General features: G+C 39.4%; 1 protein-coding gene across 1 annotated transcript; it reads right to left on the bottom strand.

Annotated features, from left to right (window-relative positions):
- Nucleotides 1-1,449: 1,449 nt before the first annotated feature.
- Nucleotides 1,450-21,882, bottom strand: SHISAL1 (shisa like 1). The gene is made up of 3 exons (XM_009949434.2): nt 21,816-21,882; nt 12,611-12,824; nt 1,450-1,777 (listed from the first exon to the last, which is right to left on the bottom strand). Exons 1-3 carry the CDS (start codon nt 21,880-21,882, stop codon nt 1,450-1,452), a joined length of 609 nt encoding a protein of 202 aa, XP_009947736.2.
- Between the last annotated feature and the right edge of the window lie 1,247 nt (nt 21,883-23,129).

The following is a 23,129-nucleotide window of genomic DNA, read 5'->3' as shown; positions in this document are numbered from 1 at the left end:
TATTAAGCTAGAATACAATTATTTTACTACAAATGTTGGTCTTGACCTGTATGGCAATTATAACCTAAGACTGGGAAATCAATGTGCAAAAAAGCTGAAGAAATTAGGAGAAGAAAAAAGGAGAGAAGAGGAAGAAGAAGTGAAAAGAAGAGCACTTACAATCAAGCACAAGCAAGTCTCTATCTTATGTAGCACTGTTTGACTCTTCTGTTTGGACAAGGCCTGCTAGAATGGTCCTTAAGTCTGATCTGCGCTGGATACATCCAGTACCAGCTACCATGCCAAATGACTTCCTCTTACACTGATCCTTGTCCTTGGGTCAAACTGTCACTACCTTTTCTATTACAAAAAATCTTCAACCCTATTTGCTCTAGATTTACACTTAAAATTAAAGGGCAAACTATGAAATAAAAGGACTACTGCTACGAACACCCCACCTGCAACACAGTGCTACTCAAAGGTTTCAGATCAAGATCTGATCATTGTGGCTTCACATGCTCTACAGCTTCAGGAACTGCTGTCATCTTTTTCACCCTACTCATTCTTAGATCGCTTCATTTTGCCAAAACTCAGCACTCAGACTTCTGGAACACTTCTAAAATACGCTGGTGACTCTGTACCCGCTCTGCCCTCTTCCAGATCTTTATGCTCTCTTGCCAAGAAAAAAGTCCCCACCTTTCTTGACACCTTATTCAGAGTATCATTTTACTTAACTCTCTTCCTTTGCTTCTATTTTCTTTGGTAAAAACAGTTCAAAATAATTCAACGTCCTTTTGTCCCATGGCTATCAGTATTTAGTTTCTTCTATTTATATTGCATGTTCTGCCTGTTCCTGAAGTATCTGTCTCCCATTTGGTCTGGCCTTTTTGGGGGTTTTTGTTTTGTTTTTGTAGCATTTAACTTTACAGCAGCCTACTTGTGTCACTCTGTCAAATGAGATCAAGCCATGCTTTTCTAGCTATGCATATAAAAAAACCTAACCTGGTTTTTATGTTGTTTCTGTCTCTCATACCACAAATAGTGTGGATTTGCAACATCTCGCATTGAAGCTATTTCAGTGCTGCTATTCATACAATCTTTTAAAACCAGACCAACAGATAGATAGATACACTGAGCAGTTAGCTCTGACACTAGATTAAAATCAATTTTATAATGGTCGATGTAGAACAAAGATTTGTAGTTTATTTATACCACAGAGTAGTAAAAAAAATATAGCACTGAAAAATGGGAGTGTGTATTTCTCTGAGAACAGTACTAAAAGAAGACTGAATGTGTTCCAGAGTAAGAAATCATTCCTAAGCAGTAATTCTGTATGACAGTTCATAATATAAAGAGTTACGTGCCAGAAATGGTGCAGTTCAGCCTGAATTTGCAGGCACTTCCAAATACAGGTGATTGTTCACACTACAAAACAACACAGTCAAAAAATATATCCTGACATAGCTTAACTTACCAGGCAGATGTACTCTGAAAAGACATCAGGGGTGGGCTTAAAGCATCTCCTTTTAAAGTATGTACTGTCTGTGATGTTTGAGGCTGTGTCTGAGTTTGAGGCTGTGTCTCTGGCTGAGGCTGTGTCTGTACTTGGCTTGGATCCTGAGCAGGGTTAATCCATCGGCTTTGTCCCTGTGTCATCCACTTTCCCTGGATTCCCCACCGTGCCAGGTAAAATTTGCAAATATCATAGTTCATTGAAGAGTAATATAAAAGGTCCAGTACCAGCAAGATCACCACAAAAAAGCCATAGATCCACACTCCTAACAGTGCACTGTAGTTGCTGTGAAAGAAAAAAAGGGAAAACAAAAAAGTTATCTCATATATCAGTCATGGTCACCTTGTTAGTTTACAAAGGTTGTTTGTTTCATTAATTATATAAATATAATAAATATATGGATGAAAAAAAATATTGTTCTATTGCGTGTGTCCTTAAAAATTATTTACTATTTCAATCTAAATACTGCTATATGCATGACATGGGAGGTTTTTAAAAACTAAGGCCCCTTGTCTTACATTCTTATTTCTCCCTCTCATCTGTGTTTTTATGTCAGCACATAAATTTGGGGTACAATTATCTTCAATGCTTTAAGTGAGACCACTGATATGTACATGGTTGATGGGTCCTATGTCTTATTCTGCCAATTCTCACTCCCAGAGAATCACCCTACTAAAAGTGGCAAGGCATTTACGGGAGTGAGGGTTAACCATGAGAAAATATGCTGTAATAATTGAGACCGAGGAGAGTCTATATTATTGAAAACTTTCACTGCTGATATGCTTAAAACCCGCTTGTCTTAAAAGGTATTTAATGTGCTTGGATTTGCTCTGAATTGAATAAATAATTATTGCTGGATACAGAAATACTAGTAGAAGAACGATCAAGAAAGACTTCAGGGCCTTGGGACGCTTAGTGAGAGAATCTGGGGTGCAGGTTATTTTTTCTTCTCTCCTTCAAGTTGAAAGCATCGACATTGGAAGGAACAGAAGGATCTAACCTATCAACACGTTGGCTCCGTGGGTGGTGTCACCACCACAATTTTGGGTCTTTTGATAATGGGAAGGCCTACACAGCACCAGAAATGCTGACATCAAACAGAAGACACCTTTCTCAATCGAGGAAGAGGGTCTTTGCCCAAGAGATTGTGGGGCTGATTGACAGGGCTTTAAACTAGATGTGAAGGGGGAGTGGGATAATAATATCAGTATTATCTGTGATAAGCAGCAGGATGACGCACTAGGGTTGAAGGGATGGCATGACAGTAAGGGCCTTCAACCTGCTGCGCTGAGGCATGATGTAGACACTGCAGCACAGGCAAAGTCTTACAGAGATGAGCCAGGGGCTCCTGAGGAAATAGGAGCTGACAGGGTAGTACCCATAAAACACCTTGGGGGAATAAAGGAGTGTCCCTCTAAGAAGGTGACGCAGCTGGCAGTCCAGCTGAAGTGCCTCTACACCAATGCACGTAGCATGGGCAACAAACAGGAGGAAGTGGAAGCTACTGTGCTACAGGAAAGCTACGACGTAGTGGCCATTACTGAAACTTGGTGGGATGAATCCTATGACTGTTGAGAAGTGACAGGACCAGAAGGAGGGGTGGAGGTGTTGTCCTCTATGTTGAGAAATGGATGGAGTGTGAAGACCCGTCCTTAACAAAGAGCCATGAAAAGGCTGAAAGCTTATGGGGAAGAATTAGGGATCGAGACAACAAAAGGAGCCTTGTAGTTGGTGTCTACCATAGGCCACGCGATCAAGGGGAAGCTGTTGATGAAACCTTCTTACTCCAGCTCCAGGAGACATCGCGCACACAGGCTCTCCTACTGGGGGATTTCAACTACCCCGACATCTATTGGAAAAGTGGCATGGCAAGCTGCAGGCAATCCAGGAGACTCCTGGAGTGCCCAGATGACAACTTCTTAAGGCAAGAAATAGACAGCCCTACATGAGGGGATGCAACATTGGACCTGATGATCACAAATGCAAGTGAACTCATCAGGGATGTCAAGATTGGAGGCAGCCTGGGCTGTGCACTGTCCTAAGAGGTACGAGGTAGAGGAAAAGCATAGTCAGGACCTTAAATTTTAGGAAAGCAAACTTACAGCTCTTCAAGGAGCTAGTCAATAGAAGCCCCTAGGAAATGGCACTCAGGGACAAGGGAGCAGAGCAGAGCTGGCAGATCTTTAAGGATGCTTTCCATAGAGTGCAAGAGCTCTCAATCCCCAGACGTAAGAAGTCAGGCAAGGAGGGCAAGAGACCAGCAAGGCTGAATTGAGACCTGCTGGTCAAACTAAAAGGCAAGATGGAATGGCACAGGCAGTGGAAACAGGGACAGGTATGCTGGGAAGAGTACAGGGACATTGCCTGGTTGTGTAGGGACAAGATCAGGAAGGCCAAGGCGTGGCTGGAGCTAAACTTGGCAAGGGATGCAAAGAAAAACAAGAAGGGCTTCTACAGGTATGTAAACCAGGAAAAGGAAGGTCAAAGAAAGTGTACCCCCTCGTGATGAGCAGCAATGGTGAATTACTAACAACACATGAGGAGAAGGACGAGATTCTCAACAACTTTTTTGCCTCGGTTTTCACTGGCACCTCTCTCCTCACAGCTCTCAAGTTCATGGCCCACAAGACAGGGACCAGGGAGACAAAGTCCCTCCCACCATAAGTGAAGACAAGGTTCGTGGCCATCTGAGGAACCTGAACATGCACAAGACCATGGGATCTGATGAGACGCATCGCAGAGTCCTGAAGGAATTGGCTGATGCAGTTGCCAAGCCACTCACCATGATATCTGAGAAGTCATGGCAGTCAGGTGAAGTCCCAGGTGGCTAGAAGAACGGAAACATTATGCCCATTTTTAAAAAGGGTAGAAAGGAGGACCCTGGGAACTACTGACCTGTCAGCCTCATCTCTGTGCCTGGGAAGATCATGGAACAGATCCTCCTAGAAGATCTGCTAAGGCACATGGAGAACAGGGAGGTGATTCAAGACAGTCAGTATGGCTTTACTAGGGGCAAGTCCTGCCTGACCAACCTAGTGGCTTTCTACAACAGAGCGACTGCATCAGCAGACAATGGAAGAGCTATGGATGTCATCTACACAGACTTCTGCAAGGCCTTTGACATGGTCCCCCACAACATCCTTCTCTCTAAGTTGGAGAGATACAGGTTTGATGGGTGGACTGTTCAGCGGATAAGGAATTGGCTGGATGGTCAAAAACAGAGAGTAGTGGTCAGTGGCTTGATGTCCAGATGGAAAACGGTGACAAGTGGTGTCCCTCAGGGGTCCGTACTGGGACCAGTGTTGTTTAATGTCTTCATTAATGATATTGACAGTGGCACTGAGTGCACCCTCAGCAACTTTGCTGATGACAAGCTGGGTGGTGCAGTCGATATGCCAGAGGGACAGGATGCCATCCAGAGGGACCTGGACAAGCTGGAGAGGTGGGTCCAGGTGAACCTCATGATGTTCAACAAGGCCAAGTGCAGGGTCCTGCACCTGGGGTGGGGCAACTGCCAGTATCAATACAGGCTGGAGGAAGACATGCTAGGGAGCAGCCATGTGGAAAAAGACTTGGGGGTACAAGTGGATGAAAAGCTGGGCATGAGCCACCAGTGCGCAACTGCAGCCCAAAAGGCAAATCACATCCTGAGCTATATCAAAAGAAGCGTGGCCAGCAGATCGAGCGAGGTGATTCTGCCTCTCTGCTCTGGTGAGACCTCACCTGGAGTACTGCATCCAGCTCTGAAGCCCCCAGAACAAGTAGGACATGGACCTGTTGGAGCATGTCAAGAAGAGGGCCACAAAAATGATCAGGGGGCTGGAGCACCTCCCCTGTGAGGACAGGCTGAGAGAGTTGGGGTTGTTCAGCCTGGAGAAGAGAAGGCTCCAGGGAGACCTTATAGAGACCTTCCAATACCTGAAAGAGGCCTATAAGGCAGGGGAAGAACCGTTCATGAGGGTTTGTAGCGACTGGATAAGGGTTAATGGCTTTAAGCTAGAAAAGGGTAGGTTTAGGTTGGACATTAGGAACAAGTTTAATATGAGGGTGGTGGATCACTGGAACAGGTTGCCCAGAGAGGTAGTGGAAGCCCCATCCCTGGAGACATTCAAGGTCAGGCTTGATGGGGCTCTGAGCAACCTGACCTTGTTAGATATTTCCATGCTTATTGTAGGGGGGTTGGACTAGATGACCTTTAGAGGTCCCATCCAACCCAATACATTCTATCATTCTAAGTATAGGCTTTCAAGAGTGACTGCTAAAGATCCCTTATTTGCTGGTAATAAATTTAGGATGGAAGAATATTGACAAGATCGTATTATACAATACCTTCCACAGGAAGGAAAATATGTACTACATCTATACGTATATGTTGGTGTAGTTATAATGTGCATATATAGGTAAAGGCCATGAAAATGATCAGTTGCTGACATGGTGCATGGAGCTGTAAAGCTATGACAGGTGACTAAAGACATTAAAAGAAAGGAGGGGGGAAAAAAAAGGAGTAAAAGGTATAAGGGGTCAAGGATTTGGAGATCAAAAAGCAGCACAAGTGCTAAAGCTCTGCTGGAGATGCAATATTATTAGAAGAAGGATGACTGTCAGGTGTAAATGCAGTTTGGATTGGAAACTGTGTGAGTGAGGAGGATGAGGTCAGAACAGAGAATGAGAGATGGGTAAGGATGAGATTGTTAGGTACACAGCAAAGAAGGAAGAAGGCTAATCTAGACCTATGAGTTAATGTGGAAGTATGTGAACCAGAGACCAGAAAGACAAGAGCAAGCAGAAGAGATACTAGTAAAAAATGTCATTAGGAAGACACGTCTTGGAGAAAAATCATATTGAAGTAATAGGTGGGCAAACCAAATCTATGTGAACCTAAACTTACGTGAATAAAATTGAACACACACTCAACCATGCTCTCTTTCATGGACATTCAGAGAAACTTCGAGGGAACTGTATTTTATCAGAACATTGATCAAAATGGTAGCGCTATGAGAAGAAAAAAGGCTGAGAAGACATATTATACATGCAAGCCAGAAAGATATTTTGACATTTCAAAAACATATCCAAGCCTTTTCAGATCTAAAACATTTCAAGTCACTGCTTTGAACTTTCACTTCCCTTTAAACTTTTGTATGACTCTTTCATTTTACACTTAGAAAAAAATCTGGATTTGAAATTAGAAATCAGAATTTTAATTTCTGTGTTGCTGCCTGTCAGCACTTAAGGAGACTGATTCTCCTTTCCAGGGAATGATTTTTCCACTACACAGATATAACATGCTTAGATTAAATGAGGTTCCATAACAAATAACTCTAAGTACCAAGAGCAAGGTCAGAGCTGTTAATGGGTCCCTTCCCGTGTAACTTCAGGATTATGCAAGCCTAGGATTTTAAAAAATTTTCAGTAAATTTCCAGGAGGATTGGAAGTAGACAAAATATAGTGCTTCCGAAACTTGAGTCTTTGCCTCTACTAAATACTAACACATGCATGTCTAACTTCACACAACAGTGGGTAAACCTTTGTAATGCATGAAAATATTTGCAGTCCAGGCACTTGAAAGCACAACAGATTCTGGCTAATCCAGGCCTCTTCGCAGCACTACTCCTGACTTTCAGTGGATTTATTCCTCTTGGAGTAAACTCTTCTATTTTCTGCTAATATAAACAAAAGGGAAGTGACAGCTGGAGAAGTCAGGAAGAACTCTACTGTAACAAATCCTGTTCCTCTTCATCACTAATGCCTATAGGATTCATTTTACAAATAAGTCAGCTGGATTTGATCCATAGTAAGAATGGAAGTATTAGAGAATGTATCATGTTTGTTTTCACAACAATGTGAGAGGCAGGAACATTTCTTACAGTTAACTCAAAAGAATTTGTTTGTATTTTAGGTATTCAGTTTCACCCATCAAAATTTTGGTTAGCGAAAATTAGAGCTATTTTGAGTGTTCCAATTTAAAGCAACAATTTATTAATCACGCCATATGCGAGTTATCCATCTGCTCCTTCTAAACAACGTGTTTCTCACAAGTACAAAAATGAATGACTGCTTTATTTTAATTAACAGGCAGCAGGACAACGGCACTATCAAAAGGGCCTTGTGAAAAATCACAAGCAAAATTAATAAGTAGTATGTTTTGTACACAGAGGGAAATTCCATATTTTGATATTTTCTGTTTCACAACCTATTAAGATATTAGAAAATACTAATTTTGCTGATAGCTACTAATTATATTAAAAATCAGAACTTCCCTACAAATTAAGAAGATGTCTTAATTAGAAAATTAACAATCTTACTTACAGTGAATAACAGTAAGGCCAAAGACACAGAAAAGAACTGGGAATCAAAAAATTCCTAGGACTTGATCTGATTTCATTGAACTGAATGATTTAATTGTAAGTTTCATCTTGCATTCTCATTTTCCTGTACTTCTGTGCAGAAGTTTCATTTCAATTAAAAATAAAGTGTGAACAGCCTTCAAATTTACCGAGACTCAAATAATAGCAGTTTGTTCCTTCTCCGGGATAATCAAGTATAATAAGTTGTTTTGGTGTAGTTATATCTCCTCTCCCCTTCCTCAGCTGGAAAGCTTGCCCTGCCCTGCTGGTGCTCCTGCCCTTCCCAATCAGTCATTTTGGAGGTTTCTGTTCAGGTTCAACACAAGGTTTAGCAATACAACACTGAAAATGACTTTTGAAGATATGTTGCTCAGTCCTCTGCTGCTTCTTGCACACAAATACAAAAGATAATGCTAGAGTAAAAGTTCTAAGACAATATCCTTTTAGCTTCTCTGTGAAATTCATGGACCTATCAGAAAAGCTTAATAGCTCATTATTTTAAGAAACTTTGTCTTTTATAGAAATACAAGGTATACATAGTATAGCTTTGATCCAGATTCCATTACACTTGCGTAAATGGAAAGATCTGCTCTGACTTCAGGGAGCCTTGAATTGGGCTCTCTGAGAACAATAAATACTTTTACCATCCATCTCCTCCTATTCCATCTACAGAATCCTGCTTGGATTTCTCTATCATCCCTACACACAATGAAAAGACAGGTTCTTTTATAATTATTCTTACCCATGTCATTCCTTCCATCTAATTTATTAACTTTTTGTGACAGATGACAAGCAGGTTAGGACCAGGCTATATTTTTTAGAAGAGTTTCTTGTTTTTTATGTGCAGCACATGAATAGAAAATAATTAATTTGGGAATCCAGGCTTAAAAAAGCAACAAATCAAAACAATTGTGAGCAGAATTCTACAGCTGCATAGTTTAAATGTGGGCAGATGGCCATAGAAACTGTTTCTCTCCCTATTCTTCTTAAACGGGGTTGTTACTTGCAGTAGTAATACTTTTTAAGTGTTGCCCCAAGGAAATGCAAGCTTACATCCTAGCAAATGCCTTGGTACTTCTAACACTGAGGAAATCTGTGTAGTTTTAGCATGAACACTTTAAATGTGTTTTTTTCCCCTCCTATTTTGTTTTTACTATTCTCTCAAGGCCTTTGCCCAATTCTGTGTTTTCCTGTAGAATCTGTTACTATAGTACCTAAGAACTCTTCCCAACTAAATGACATCTTTTTGAAACAGTTGGTAGTGGAATTGATAATTATTTTTTTGCTTTCTTACAAAGATGACTTTGTGGGAGATACTTAAGCAAATGCCAGCTCTGCAGGGGACATGCTGTACACGGAGAAAGATAGTGCTATTCTGTCCTCATGTTGCTTTCAGTGCAATGTTGTAGTGGTGTGCAAAAGCCATTCAACCCTGAAAAACTGAAGTAAGAGATAAGGAAAAACATGGATGCATTACAGACTATCATTACACTGTTCCAGTATCAGATTAATGACCCCTACCATAGTAGTACTGCAAAACACGCATAATAGAAAACCTGTGAGAGTATGAATACTAGATTCAAGTGAATACTATTTTTAAGAATAGTTAAACAACATACTAGACTAAGTTTTATGGAAAAATACTTTAGATGGCAGAACTTTTCTTGTCTGTTAGACATCATTAGTATTTCTGGATTTAATACTAAATGAATTGTTCACATTCAAAAGTATTACAGACTGATTAATCTGCATTAATAGCCCAGTATTCTGCACTTATAAAAACATAAAAATCTTTTGTCATAATAATGGAAAAAATGTAAATAAACCTGGCTATAGTTCTATTGTGCGGCTATAGAAGACAAATGTGTTTTTTCAGTTGTGCCATGACAAAGAAGTTACAAGTCATTTCATTAATATTTTCCCTCAGCTGTATTATAAAACAAGAAACTTGTTTTGAAGATCACAAAAATGGCTAAGGGGAAAAATAAACCAAATAATAATATTGAAATAAACTTAGTAATAACATTGAATCACTGTTCCCTGAAAACTATAATCCTTTTTTTCAGTTTATTGCTATTCCCATATCCTAAATCATTCTCCCCAGCCACAGTACAATAGGTCTCTCCAGAATTTTTTTTCACTGACGTGTGAAATCAGATCTAAACAAAGAGCTGACTTTGTTACTGTAAAGTGAACCCTGGATGTATTAGAACCCAAATGAAGTTAAATTATCATATACGTTAAATAAAGTCATAGTGTATCAAGTAGGATGCTTTTTACACTGTTTTTAATGCAGGTATCTAGGCTTCACTTCATTCTGCCCCTCCATTGCATACTAAAATTATCAGGAAGTTTTCCACCAATCTCAGTGAGCTCAAGGTGACAAGATCTCTCTCTCTCTCTCCATCTCACTGCATTGGTGGAGTTTTATGTAGAAAGTTAGCATCTCTTCATTTTCCTGGCCCTGCCTGATTTATCAGAAGTGATGTTTCAGGAAATTACAAAAAGGCAAGACCAGTTCCACTCTTGCACTTCTCTAACCTACATCTCCAGAAGCTTTTTATTGTATTTAGCATGATTTCATGTACCTTCGCAAAAGATCAGCACATAGCTAATGTCCAAAGAAATTCTGGACTGAAGACAAATATGGTAAATAGCCTGCAGGTGGTTCTCAACCATGAATCTTACCAACAAAGACTACAGAGGTAGCTCTTTTCTCCATCACAACTGAATGAGGTGAATTTAAAAAAAAAAAAAAAAAAAAAGAGTGCTAAATGCAAACTAATCTAATACTTATACTATGCTCTAAACACTTTCATTAAAATAATTACTGTAGTTCATAGAACACCAAACTACCTTTTTCCCCATTGAGGAACTGCTCACACAGAATGGCTCTAAAGTATGAACAGCCCTACATTTATTTCTCTGAGTGTGTGTGCATGTACAGAGGGGAGCAGGCATGCAAACAGAGAACACAGGAGGCAGAGAAACGTTCTACATCCCAGGGCATACTCTGCAATCAGACTGTACCTGTTCCTCTGTCCATGTCTGCTTTGGAAAGTGGCTGATTGCTCTGTCCATTTCAGATTGTTGGTGAAAGGAAGAACAGAAGGGCCTTACCTTAGTAAGCTCTAGCCATGACTACATGGAGTAGCTGCTGAGACATTGGGAAAAGCCTGAAGCATTGGCTTTCTACTTGGCTGAACTATAATTGGCCAGTAACATCCCAAACTCTATGATGAAGCTGCCTGTTAGGCAGACTTGGTTGCTCAGCAGTGTTGGTGCAGGGTTTACAGAACAGTAAGGGAAGAAATAAAGCAAATTTGCTATGCGCAAGACAAAGAACTGGGAAACTCTGCACAAAGTGTGGAGAAAATGGATGGCCTTTAATGGGCCTGTTAGACTTGAAGTGTCTCCCCAGCCTTCTGTGTGTTATGTTCTCATCATGTTCCCAGATGCACTACAAGGCCAAGGCAAGGAAATTTCACCTCGAGGACACAGCTGCACGTACAGTATCAAGACAGTACAGATCCACATTGATTTAAAGGCACGCTACATGGATAGAGTCTACTTTTGTCTTTCTTTTACACTACATAGTACACAGACTTCTTTCTAGCAGGTGACTGTCACTTTAACACCTGTAAAGTTAGAGTATGCAACTTCTACATCTATGCAAGATTCAAACTTCTCTAGGCAGAGCTGTATGAGGAGTGGTCATTAAGGAAGATGACAGTTTGCTGACTCCATGAGCTGGTTGCTGCCGGACGCAGCTGCACACAGTATGTTAAAAGAGCTGACATCAGTATTCCAGCACCACAGTCTCCTAGCAGTGTTGCACCTGCTTCCATAGGAATGAATGACAACATACCGATAGACTTTTGCACCGAAGAAGCAAACAATGAAATCCCTGTTGTAAACAAAAAAATCAATAGTCTGGATTTCCAGTTGTCTTTAATCTGTTCCTTCCTTGCCCTGGAGGGGCTGGATACCAGAATAAAATGGCAGGGGAAAGCAGACATCAGAATTTGACCTTGGGGTTTTACATCAGCTGGAAGCCGCCCTCTGCACCAAGAGAAACTGCAGCAGCAGATCAGTGTGGCCAGAATGTCAAATACTAAATAGAAAACAGACCACAAGTGATGATTTTGTCATAGTAAATAGGTAATCAGTGACAAAGATCTACTTGCTACTTATTGGTTCTTTAGAAAAAAAGTTACTGACATTTATCTTCAATAGGCCCCAGCAGTACCTGGAAGTATCCCAGGTAAGAGGCAAGGAGACCACACCATGTCTATACAAGCAAATATGTTCTGCTCCACAAGGTCAGAGATTAGAAGAGATTTATATTCAAAACATCAAGATCCAAAATAGTGCATTTGGGTTGATATGGAAAATGTCAACTCACTCCCTCTCTCCCCTACAGACAGCTTCGCGGTTTATTTTTACTGATACACATTTAAACACAGTTTGGATCAGACTGGGGTCGGTGGAGAGACTTTTGTAACTTTTATATGTAACTTTATATTTGTTACATTTATATGCAACTTTTATACACACTGTCTCCTAGCAATGTTTATATAGCCCATGTCAAAGCAAAGAAAGCAAAGCTAAAATATCCTTTCTTTTAGGAGTTTTGTAACAGCAAAAACCTTTTAGTAATGTTTTTCTGTATGTAAAATTATTCTAGTTGCTTCCATCAGTAAGTACACCTCAGACTATGTTATTAGACCAGGAACAGTTTGGTGAAGAGTACTTTAAAACTCATTTACTTACTTATGCATATATCCATCTGCGTTCCCTGTTAAGTTCATCTGCATAACAGTCTGAAATTCTGTCTCATTGCAGCAGTATTTAAATACTGTGTTGTTATGGTGACAGCAAAAGATGTAAGATTTATTGTCAGAAAGACGGGGGCAGTGAAAACCAAAGTGGTAGCGACCTTTGTAGTCCGTGTATGGCTCGCAGACCCGAAAATGTGCGGACAACACTGTAAAACAAAGAACAATATTGGCTTTGTGAGTCACTTGTGTAATCTGTACGTTATAAACTATAATTTTTCATTGGTTAAGCTTAAACAATTGTTTGATTTCTGAAAAAACATGAATATTTCAGAACTTTCAACATCATAACATTCAGTACTAAAAGATTATAATATTTAGCCTCTTCTTGTATTGCGACTTTTATTGTTACTATGTTTCTGATTAATATTACTTCTTTTAAGGGAAGAGAAGAAATGCCCTCCATGCCAAGAAGCACAAAAATATTTAGGGAAACATTTTCATACTGCTGTTCTAAATATATGGATATCCATAAACACCCAGCAATGTTCATGTTTGATTCTCCTGGGCTGGCTTCATAAAAACAAAAAGTCTATGTAAAAACTACAATAAAAGTTCGATGGCACTTGATTCACAGTCACTGTTCTTGATAGAATATATCTTCTATACTGTAAAGGTCATTCTTTGATAAGAATTATGCTACCAGAAATAGTAATTACAAACCAGTATAACAGATCTGAACAACTTTGAATTTGCAAATAGACAGAGCTACTAGAAATACAGCTATTCCTGGGAATTCTGACATTTCTCCTCTATTAAATTCCCATGTAAAGTGTTTATTACATCTCTGAGAACATTTTTTACAGGAATACAGGAATATGTCACACTGATTTCACCACCACTTTTCCTTGGGGGGGAAAAAAAAAAAAAAAAAAAAGAAAAAGAAACACTCTCCATAGATATCCTTTGAATGCAGACTCGAGGCTCGAGGTGACAGGGACACTGTGGTTACACCCCCATGGTAAGACTGTGGGCAGACTCAAGTTCTCTGACCATGCTCTAAGCCTACTGGTTGCAAATAGCTCTGAACTGGAGGCTGTGCAATCATCTTAGTTTCCCTGAGCTAATCAGCCGTGCAGAGGGGCAGGATATAGATCCCTTCCAGTACAGTCATAAGCAAACACACGCGACTTTCTGGTTGATCTGGAAAGTCTTGTAAGGGACAATATTTGGTTCCACATATACCAACATTTTAACTGATTTATACTTTGTGTTATGGTAGGCCTTAAGGCATCATTTAAGATTACATGTACCATACAGACCACCCAAAGGACTTACGCTCTAAGGAAAGTCAAATGTAGAAGTCAAGAGTCTGAATACTCTTAGCAGTGAAATGTTTCTACCCTCATTAGACAACAGAGGCACAGCAATGCTGTGGGTAGCTGCACTTCATGAAGTTACATCAATTCATAAAGGATATTCACTTTAGTCTGACAGAAATAGCTTGGTATATGATTTTTTTGTGTCAGTTTACCAGTATGAGAGGTCACAGACAATGACTTGCATAGATTTAGCTTAACTTTATTGTATCTCTCTGCACGTAGTCCGTGTTGATCTGTAACTGCATCTGTGACCTATACTCATCTATCCTGATTTCCTTCTATGTTGCTTAAAAAAGCCTATTCCTAACAATTTTATAAAATTTTATAAAATATATTAATTTCAAGAATCTCTCACTCGCTTTCTGTAGGTCTAGTCACATTTTAAGGATTGTGACAGTGGAGATTACTTCTTTATTTGTGTACAGAGGGAACCTAGACCAAAAAACAGAGTACTAAACTGAAGAGAAAACAAGGCAACTCGAACTGCTCTCTGAGTGAAGGAAAACTACTCATAAATATTTTATGTTTATATATATATATATACACACACATATACACACACACACATACACTGTCATGCACACAAACACATACCTGTCATCATTACTTTAACAAATGAGAAAATCCTTTTGTAATCAATTCAGTCAGGGACTGAAAGTGCTAGAAGAATGCTATTTCTAAAGGAACATAGGTATTGAGAAAACTCATTACATATCTGTTCTTGCCCCACCTGGGCAAAATATGTGTTCCAAATCTGAGGATGCTATAATCAGTAAAGAAATTGTCTTTCTTTTCACCTAGGTTTTCAAAACCCTCTATAATTCTTGCAACAAATCTGCATGTTCAAATTCTGTCACAAAATCCACAAAGCGTGTAATTGCATGACCACGTATTTGTTTGAACAAGTACTTACTTACCTGCACCACCCCTTAAATAACATAACAACAATGAAAGTGTTCCAGGTAAGGTTTGAAAAAACTCAATACGTGTGGTTGGAAGGGACCTCTGGAGGTCATCTGGTCCAACCCCTCTCCTCAAGCAGAGCCACCTACAGCCTATTGACCAGAACCATGTCCAGATGGCTTTTGAATATCTCCAAGGAGGGGGACTCCACAACCTCCCCAGGCCACCTGTGGCAGTGCTCAGTCACCCTCCCAATGAAAAAGTGTTTCTTGACATTCAGAGGGAACCTTCTCTGTTTCAGTTTGTGCCCATTTCCTTTGGTTTTGTCAGTGGGTGCCACCCAAGAGAGCCTGGCTCTGTCTTTTTTTCATCCCCCCTTCAGGTATTTACATTGATAAGATCCTCCTGAGCCTTCTCTTCCTTAGACTGAATAGTCCCAGCTTTCTCAGCCTTTTCTCATATGAGATGCTCCAGTTGCAATCATCATTCAGTGGCCCTTTGCTGAACTCTCTCCAGTAGTTCCATCTCTCTCTTGTAAGAGGAAGCCCAGAAATGGACACAGCACTCCAGGTGTGGCCTCACCAGTGCTGAGTGGAGGGGAAGGACCACCTCCCTTGGCCTGCTGGTAGCACTCCTACTAATGGAGCCACAAAGACAAAGAGCTTTCCAGCCTGCTGGCCCCCAGCATATACTGATGCCTGAGGTTGTTGCTCACCAGGAAGGTGCAGGACTTAGCACTTCTCCTTGTTGAACTTCATGAGGTTCCTGTCAGCCCATTACTCCAGCCTCTCCAGGTCCCTCTGGATAGCAGCACAACCCTACTGCATAATCAGCCACTCCTCCCAGCTCTGTATCAACAGGAAACTTGCTGAGGTTGCACTCTGTTCCATCATCATTTAGTTTTAACTATGTATCATTTGGTTTTGGAAAAGTTAAATTTAGAAAATAATGGAAGAGACATATGCCATGGGAGAAATTCACAAACTAAATTGAACTTTTAACTCAGTATTTGATTTCTAACATGAACAGGAGTTTGATTCAGTTACTTAAACACAGGTCTCCAGTGCCAGCTGATTTCTGTAGGCTGTTTTGTCTGGTTTCCAGCTTTCAGTGGAGGAGATACAGGTCTCTTGTAGGTCTGCTGCACACATGGATGATCTGGGACAAGCCAAATGGCATTAGATGCACATGGTTAGGCACCTATAAAGGTCCCTAAGTGTTTTGTAAATATCTGGTATCAGCTTGCAAGGGTGTAGCAGCATTACAATGCATGTAGTTCCACTAGTCATTATCACTAAGAAAAAAGGTGAGTCCATACCTGATGTCAACAAACAGAAAGTAAGTCTTATTATTGGACCTAACAAATGCAAGTGAAGGAGTAGCTCTCATAGCGTAGCACTGCACTTCCAATAGTGATGTTTATCCACAGGACTTTCATTTACAGTATCTAGCAGAAGAGCACCCATCTAATCCTTCTCCAATAAATGGCCAGCTTCAGATGCTTCAAAGGAAGATATGTATGTGCTATGTCAAAAAAGCTGTGCAATAAACTCTCTAGTAAGAAAAATGCCTTTCATTCTCCTCTAGGGGTTGCTTATGTCCTGAACACTCGTGTTTGGGTTTCTTCTCCCCACCTTGTCCAGTGTTCTCACCACCCAGCTGAAGGATAACCTTTGCTGAATCTACAGATTTCTTATCAGAATTAGATGGCTTAATGCATGTACTACTTCACTTGCAGCCATAGAGAAAATATAACTGATCTGAACTGATCAGTACGACAGTTCTCACTTTTTAGCCATCTTGACTACCCTTTCTTAGCTGGAATATCTGCACTTGGATTATATCAGCTGCTCCAAGGAAACAAAACTTTCTTTAATACCTGCAAAGCCTCAGAGTGCAACACAAATACCGTTTGCCACGCAATATCAACAGAATATTTTTTATTTTTTTTTCAAAATGCTGGTATAATGCTTTTTATTGCTAAAGATATATTAACTTATTTTTTCTTTTATTACAAGTACTTACAGGTTAGTAATTTTTGAAGCCTCCAGTATAGACGATGGTTTCAAGTTTGGGACATTTTAATGGAAGATATTTATTGCTAGAACTAACTTTGCAAGTAACAGGATAGCAAAAATGTATTTTTTTTGTGTGTTATTACTACAACTTAGTTTAGGTGAATTACACCCATGTTAAGCTACCACAAGTGAACAGCAGCCCCACAAGGTTATACCTCACTTGTATATATACATCTAGTGCATGTTATAAGAATTAAAACTAGTTCTTTGTGTTTCACAAGCAATTGAATACTTCTATGCTTCTGAAATTATTCAGTGCTATTGGAGAAACATTGCATTGTGAGAATGCACTAGAGGGCTATAGGATCCTAAGAAGTTTAGCTTGCTCGTCACTGCAACATTTGCTGAACAGCACGTGTGAAAGCAGTCCCAGATCCCTAAATGGGTCCTTCGCCCATTTTAAAAGGAAAACAAACCCCAGACTTCTTTGGGGATGAAAACTGGCAGTAGGATGACTACAGAATGAAGGGAGAATGAAGATAACATCAGGTCAGAGGAAAAGTGATGACTGTAATAAAACATAGTCCTAAGCAAATCCTTAAATAGTAAAATGTGTGTCAGTGATTAAAATAAATGCACAAATAAGCATAACACGATGTCTGAATTACAGTCTGAATTTGGTAGTCAGTGTGTGGTGGGTTAACCCTAGTAGGCAGCTAAGCACCACACAGCTGCTTGCTCACTCCCCCTCCCAGTGGGATGGGTGAGAGAATCAGAAGGGCAAAGCAAGAAAACTCGTGGGTTGAGATAAAGACTGTTTAATAAATGAGTAAGAAACACCACCCCCCCCAACAACAACAAAAAACCCAACCCACAGGTGATGCTAAAGCAATCACTCACTACCAGAAGACTGATTCCCAGCCAGTCCCAAGCAATTTTTGGATAAACTCCCACCCCAGTTCTATTGCTGAGCATGCTGTTACATGGTACTGGAATAGCACTTTGGCCAGTTTGCGTCAGCTGTGCCAGCCGTGTCCCCTGCCAGGCTCTTGCCCGCTCCAGCCTCCTTGCTGGGGTGCACAATGAGAAACAGAAGCAGCCCTGACCCTGTGTAAGGGCTGTTCAGCAACAGCTAAAACACTGGTGTGTTACCAACACTGTTTTGGCCACCAGTCTAAAAGAGAGCACCATACGGGCTACCGTGAAGAAAATGAACCCCATCCCTGCCAGACCTAGTATACAGTGAAAAAACTTTATCAATTCATTGCAATCTGTGCAATTTTACTTGTTGTCTTCGCTTCTCTGAGAATCAGAGATACAATAAACAAAATGCAATCTTTTTTTTAAAAGTATTTTTCCTGAAAATAACTTTGCCTAAATCCTGGCAGTTAAAGAGCCTTATACCTACAGAAATACTTCAGATAAAAGTATCGTACCTGAAAGGCTCTTAAGTTGTCTGTTGCAAAGGTGGCAGCTGTTTCTGAAGTCCAGTTGCATGTGCAAATTCTCATGCTATTTTGGAAAAGTATTATTGAACAGATAAGTGATATAGATGCTCCTATCTCTCTTCCTACTAATTTCGAGAGGAGAATAGTCTGTCATGCTTCAAATGACTGACTTAAGCACATCTTAAGATTTCTCTACTCTGCCTTAAAAAATAAACAGCAGTACACATCCCTATCTGTTTACAGTTAGAAATTTGTGTAATGCTGATTAAATTTTTAATTTAGTTACTAAAGCCCCAAGGCTTTCAGAATGGCTGTCTTTATAAGGTTTCCATATGGATCCAGAGAAATATTCACACGTATGCATTTTACTTAGCTCAATGCCAATCATTTGAAATCCTCTGATAATTTTGCTCCATGGACATTTATTTCCTACTTCAAAGAAAAAATACTGTAATGTGCAAATAATCTGTCAATTTTTGCTTGTTAATATAAGCCTTGTTGTCATTCCTGATTTTATAAATGTGTTTCAATCCATTAAACGAATATAAGTACCAACATTACTGCAAAGAAAATCTAAGAGTTAGTGGTCAGAAAGGGTATTCTTCTGGCATGAGTGCATGCTGCTCCTCCCTTTATTATGCATTGCTTGTGCGGCTAGTACAGCTAGCAGGTGTTTACAAATCCTAAATTGCATGCCATTGTGAACTTGGTAGCATTGAAATAAAATCAGTCTGAAGTTTCAGTATTCTCAATCCAATTTCATCTTTTTTTTTTTTTTTTTTTTTTTTTTTTTTTAAATGGAGCCATAAGCTACCTACTCTGAACTGAACCCTTTCTTTTCACCGTTATTTGTCCCTGCCCTAACAGCATTTTGCCCACGATAGGCAACTGCATCTTCTTCCTAACCATGCAGCTAAAGCTGCCAAACTTCATCCTCATTCTAAGCCACAACCTTGGTATCCAACCACACCTCTGCCCCACTGCCACTGTTGCTGCTTCTCTCTTTTTCTGACACAATGAAGAAGGCTCTGAGAACAGCTGCTCTGGGAACTTTTCTGTTACTCATGCCCTTACTTTCATTCCACCAGTGGAGCCAGGGAAAGTTACGCTTCCAATTGTTAAGTGCAGTTTTCAGCCATGCATACAGATTTTAGAAGTTTAGTAGTAAGATTGTGAATCTTACTATATGAAAGACTTGGAAGTAAAGCATGATCTTACAGACAGAAGTCTGTAAATCTAGGGAACTCAAAAGGAGTCTTGCCACTAGATTTTTATTTCAGATCATTTTAAAATTATGTTCATATCATTCCAGTGAAAGTAGCATCCTTTTTTCCCTCTGTCATTCCCACTGCATAAAGCCAGTAGTTTTCCTTTATGGAAGCTGACCTGTCTTGGGCCAAAAAAATTTACATTCATGCTGGCTCCAAAATAATCAATAAATTTCATCCTGTAAAATGTTAGCAATGACCTAAACCCACTCTTATAGATGTTACTAGTAAAATTCCCAAAGAAGTAGAGTTAGGCTGGCATGAAAGGCTTGTGATTTCAAATCAAGCCTGTACTGTGTACTCTGACATCCTAATAATAGATGTCAGATAATGAAATAGTAATAGCCAAAAAGCAACAAGAAAACAAGGTACACAAAGACAACAGTTTGTGATGTTAATAGATAATTATGTAAGAAGGAAAACCTATATGTAATTACTTTAAAATAAAAACATTGTACTTCAGAGGCAGTACTTTTCTTCTAAGAAAAAAAATTATCAGAACACTTTATGTCTGGCTTTGAGGGACTAAGTGTGTGTATATATATCAGAGCCTGACTACTCTATTTGCACACACGGTGTAATCACAGTGTCCTACTCAACTGGAACATAGGTATTTCTATCAGCTTGAGGAAAATGGTTGGAGAAGTGGGATCTCAGGAGGTCTCTAGTAGAAGTCCCCTATAAAGAGTGGTAAACGTATGAAAACTTAGCAAAAACCAACAGAAGAGACTAGAGTATACAGAAAAGTTTTCTGATGTTTGATCACTGGGATACATTCATTAAAGTCTTCTTGAATAACTGACTTCATTCATACACCAGTGAAATGGCTTTCTGAAATGGCTTGTACCACAACAAAGCAGCTGCCACAAGCCCTGTGCCTGACTCTAGTACATGGGAGGAGGGTAGTTACATAACTAGGGATGCAGCGCCATACATAGGGATATCAGGGGAAGGGATCTAAACGAAAACAGGGGTTTAAGATTAGGCAGAGAAGTAGTCTAGTTGATAATATTATAACATTGTTAGAAAAAGGACTGTGTCAGTTATACCTAAATAATGAACTATCATTAGCAAGAATCAACTTGAACACTTGCAAACAAGCAATAAGACTATGGGCAGTAAAATGCACTCTTGAACTAATTGATGAGAATCTTACACTGAGTATTACAGGCATTATACAGACAGAGTAGTAGCAACTCTTAATGGAGCACGAGGATACTTTAAGATATGTAATGCCTGGTAAAGTTTTAAGTACGGTGGTTAGGGATGTGATATAGTACAAGGGAATAAGAAGCAGTGATGGAAAAAAAAAAATCTTTTTGGATTAAATAGTGCTTCAAGAATGGAGAATAAAAGAGGCTGTACTGAAAGTTAAAAACTTGTAGGATCAAATCTATTTGGATTAAGAACTTTTTAAATTATTTTCTTTAAATATTCATTCATAATTCCAGAAAACTTTAATGTCATAAATAAATCCTGAAGAACAAATGCAATTAATAATCCTAGCATTCAACTAATTCTCAGCCTAAGAACCAACAGATTTCTGCACAAGTATTTTCAGTGTGCTACTAGCAAACATCTAGGGCAGATCTACCAAGCATCAGGAGAAAAATCTCTGCAACCACTCCCTGGTATAGTCAATTCTTTAGATATTTGCGTACCACGATGTCATGCATTTTTCTTTTAAATATATGTAAGACAAGTTACATTGCATCTAACTTATTCATCTCAAGAATGAAGCTGAAGTTCAAGTTCAAGCCTTCACATGCTTACATACTCTTGTATGCACATATAAAAATACACAACTGGAACCTGACTTGCTCTGCTTCCAATAGATGGTTATTTAGCAATATGGTTGGGTAGTACAGTGGTGTAGAGCTTGCTTTTTCTTCTAGAAGAGCTGAAAAACAAGCATATCAAAACAGTAGCTTTGTTTCTTTTAAATTTTCAGCCTGCTTTGCATGTCAGTGTTCCACCAATTTTTCCTTCCTAAACTGAATTTTCAATCGCATTTAGAATTCCAGCTTCCAGTTCTTAAACACAAAGAGGCTTTATCTATTTATCACTCAATTAACAATCCATTTGATCTTGTTTGTTTTGTAGGAACCCAGTATTATATTGCAACTAATTTTTTCCTGTGGCACACATCAGTGAAAGACAAATTCGAAGTATAAAAGTTACCTGCTGACAAGAGTAAGGAAAGCAGAACCATCAGCACATTCAAGGACTGTTGACCACAACTTGTCATCGTTGGCTTTCATTGGTCCATTAGAGAATTACCTGTTTGACAAGATGCAACATCATGGTTAAGTGTCTGTTTCATCTCATTTTCATTGTTCCAACACTTACTGTCCCACAAAGCTTTAGTAAAATGAGATGGCTTCACACAGTAAGAAAAAAAAATAATCATACTGAAATAAATTCTCCTTTCTATGATTTCGTTAAAATTCCTTTCTCATTTTACCATGAATGTACACAGATATTTACATACTCTTCATTAACCCAGAGTAGAGATGAATCATATAAAGTGTTTATTGGATATTGACACCTCCTCTGTAATCTACATTCACAAAACTGTGTTTGTTTTACTGTCAAAAGAATGGGCTGTTGTATTATGCCTATAAGGGTTAGAAGGATATAAACAATAAAAAAATTAACTGGCTGCTTTGAAAGTCAATCTGTTTTACCCCATTAGAGGGTGCAGTCGGTCAGAAAGTGGGTCGAGCAACTGAGATGGTTGGAAACATTTCAAAAAATGTCTTTTCATTAGAACAAGAGCATTTCATGGGATTATTATTTCTTGTTTTCCTAGAAATGAGGGTGAGATGTGATGCAGTTTGGCTGGCAGTCATCATAAACAGGCTATCCTAGTTTTTTTGCAGAACAGCCCCACAACTGGGTGAGTCCAAATGCATCTTATATCCACATTGATCCATCATCACCAGCTGCACATTCTACAGCTCTAGCAGAGGCTCTGTCCCAGTGCAAGGAACATCTGCTACCCTATCCTGTTGTCACTGCTAATGCAGACTAACGCTGGGCGTATAAGGTCTTCAGCATCCTGAATTCACGTTGACGTTAGAGAATAATAAAGAGGTAATTTATTGGTTTGTACAACAACACTGGGAGCTTGGGCTACAAACCAGGAAGCCTAGATAGTGCTACTGAAAGCTGGGAGGGTGAGTCTAATTATTGGGTTGTTAAAAAAATTGTTCTACAGTGTTTATAAACAAGCAACTTAGAAAAAAAGAAAGAAAAATGTCAACTTATGTCAAAAATTATACTGCATGTTTCTGACAGCTCAAGAGCAACATGATGCCAAATGCTTATGAAATCAGTGCTGTAACATATAAATACTAGGTAGTTTACTAATAGGTGTCTACTACAATCTACTGAATCAAATTAAAATCCCAAGACAATTGCACCTGCATATCACAAAAGGGGAGGGGGTAAAAAATCAACATTATCATGAATAACTAAATTCTGAGTAATGTA

The sequence above is a fragment of the Leptosomus discolor genome, chromosome 1 (assembly GCF_034619465.1).
Source record: "Leptosomus discolor isolate bLepDis1 chromosome 1, bLepDis1.hap2, whole genome shotgun sequence".
NCBI classification, from domain to species: domain Eukaryota; kingdom Metazoa; phylum Chordata; class Aves; order Leptosomiformes; family Leptosomidae; genus Leptosomus; species Leptosomus discolor.
Note: the sequence above shows the minus strand (reverse complement) of the source record. Positions and strands in the feature narration are given on the sequence as shown.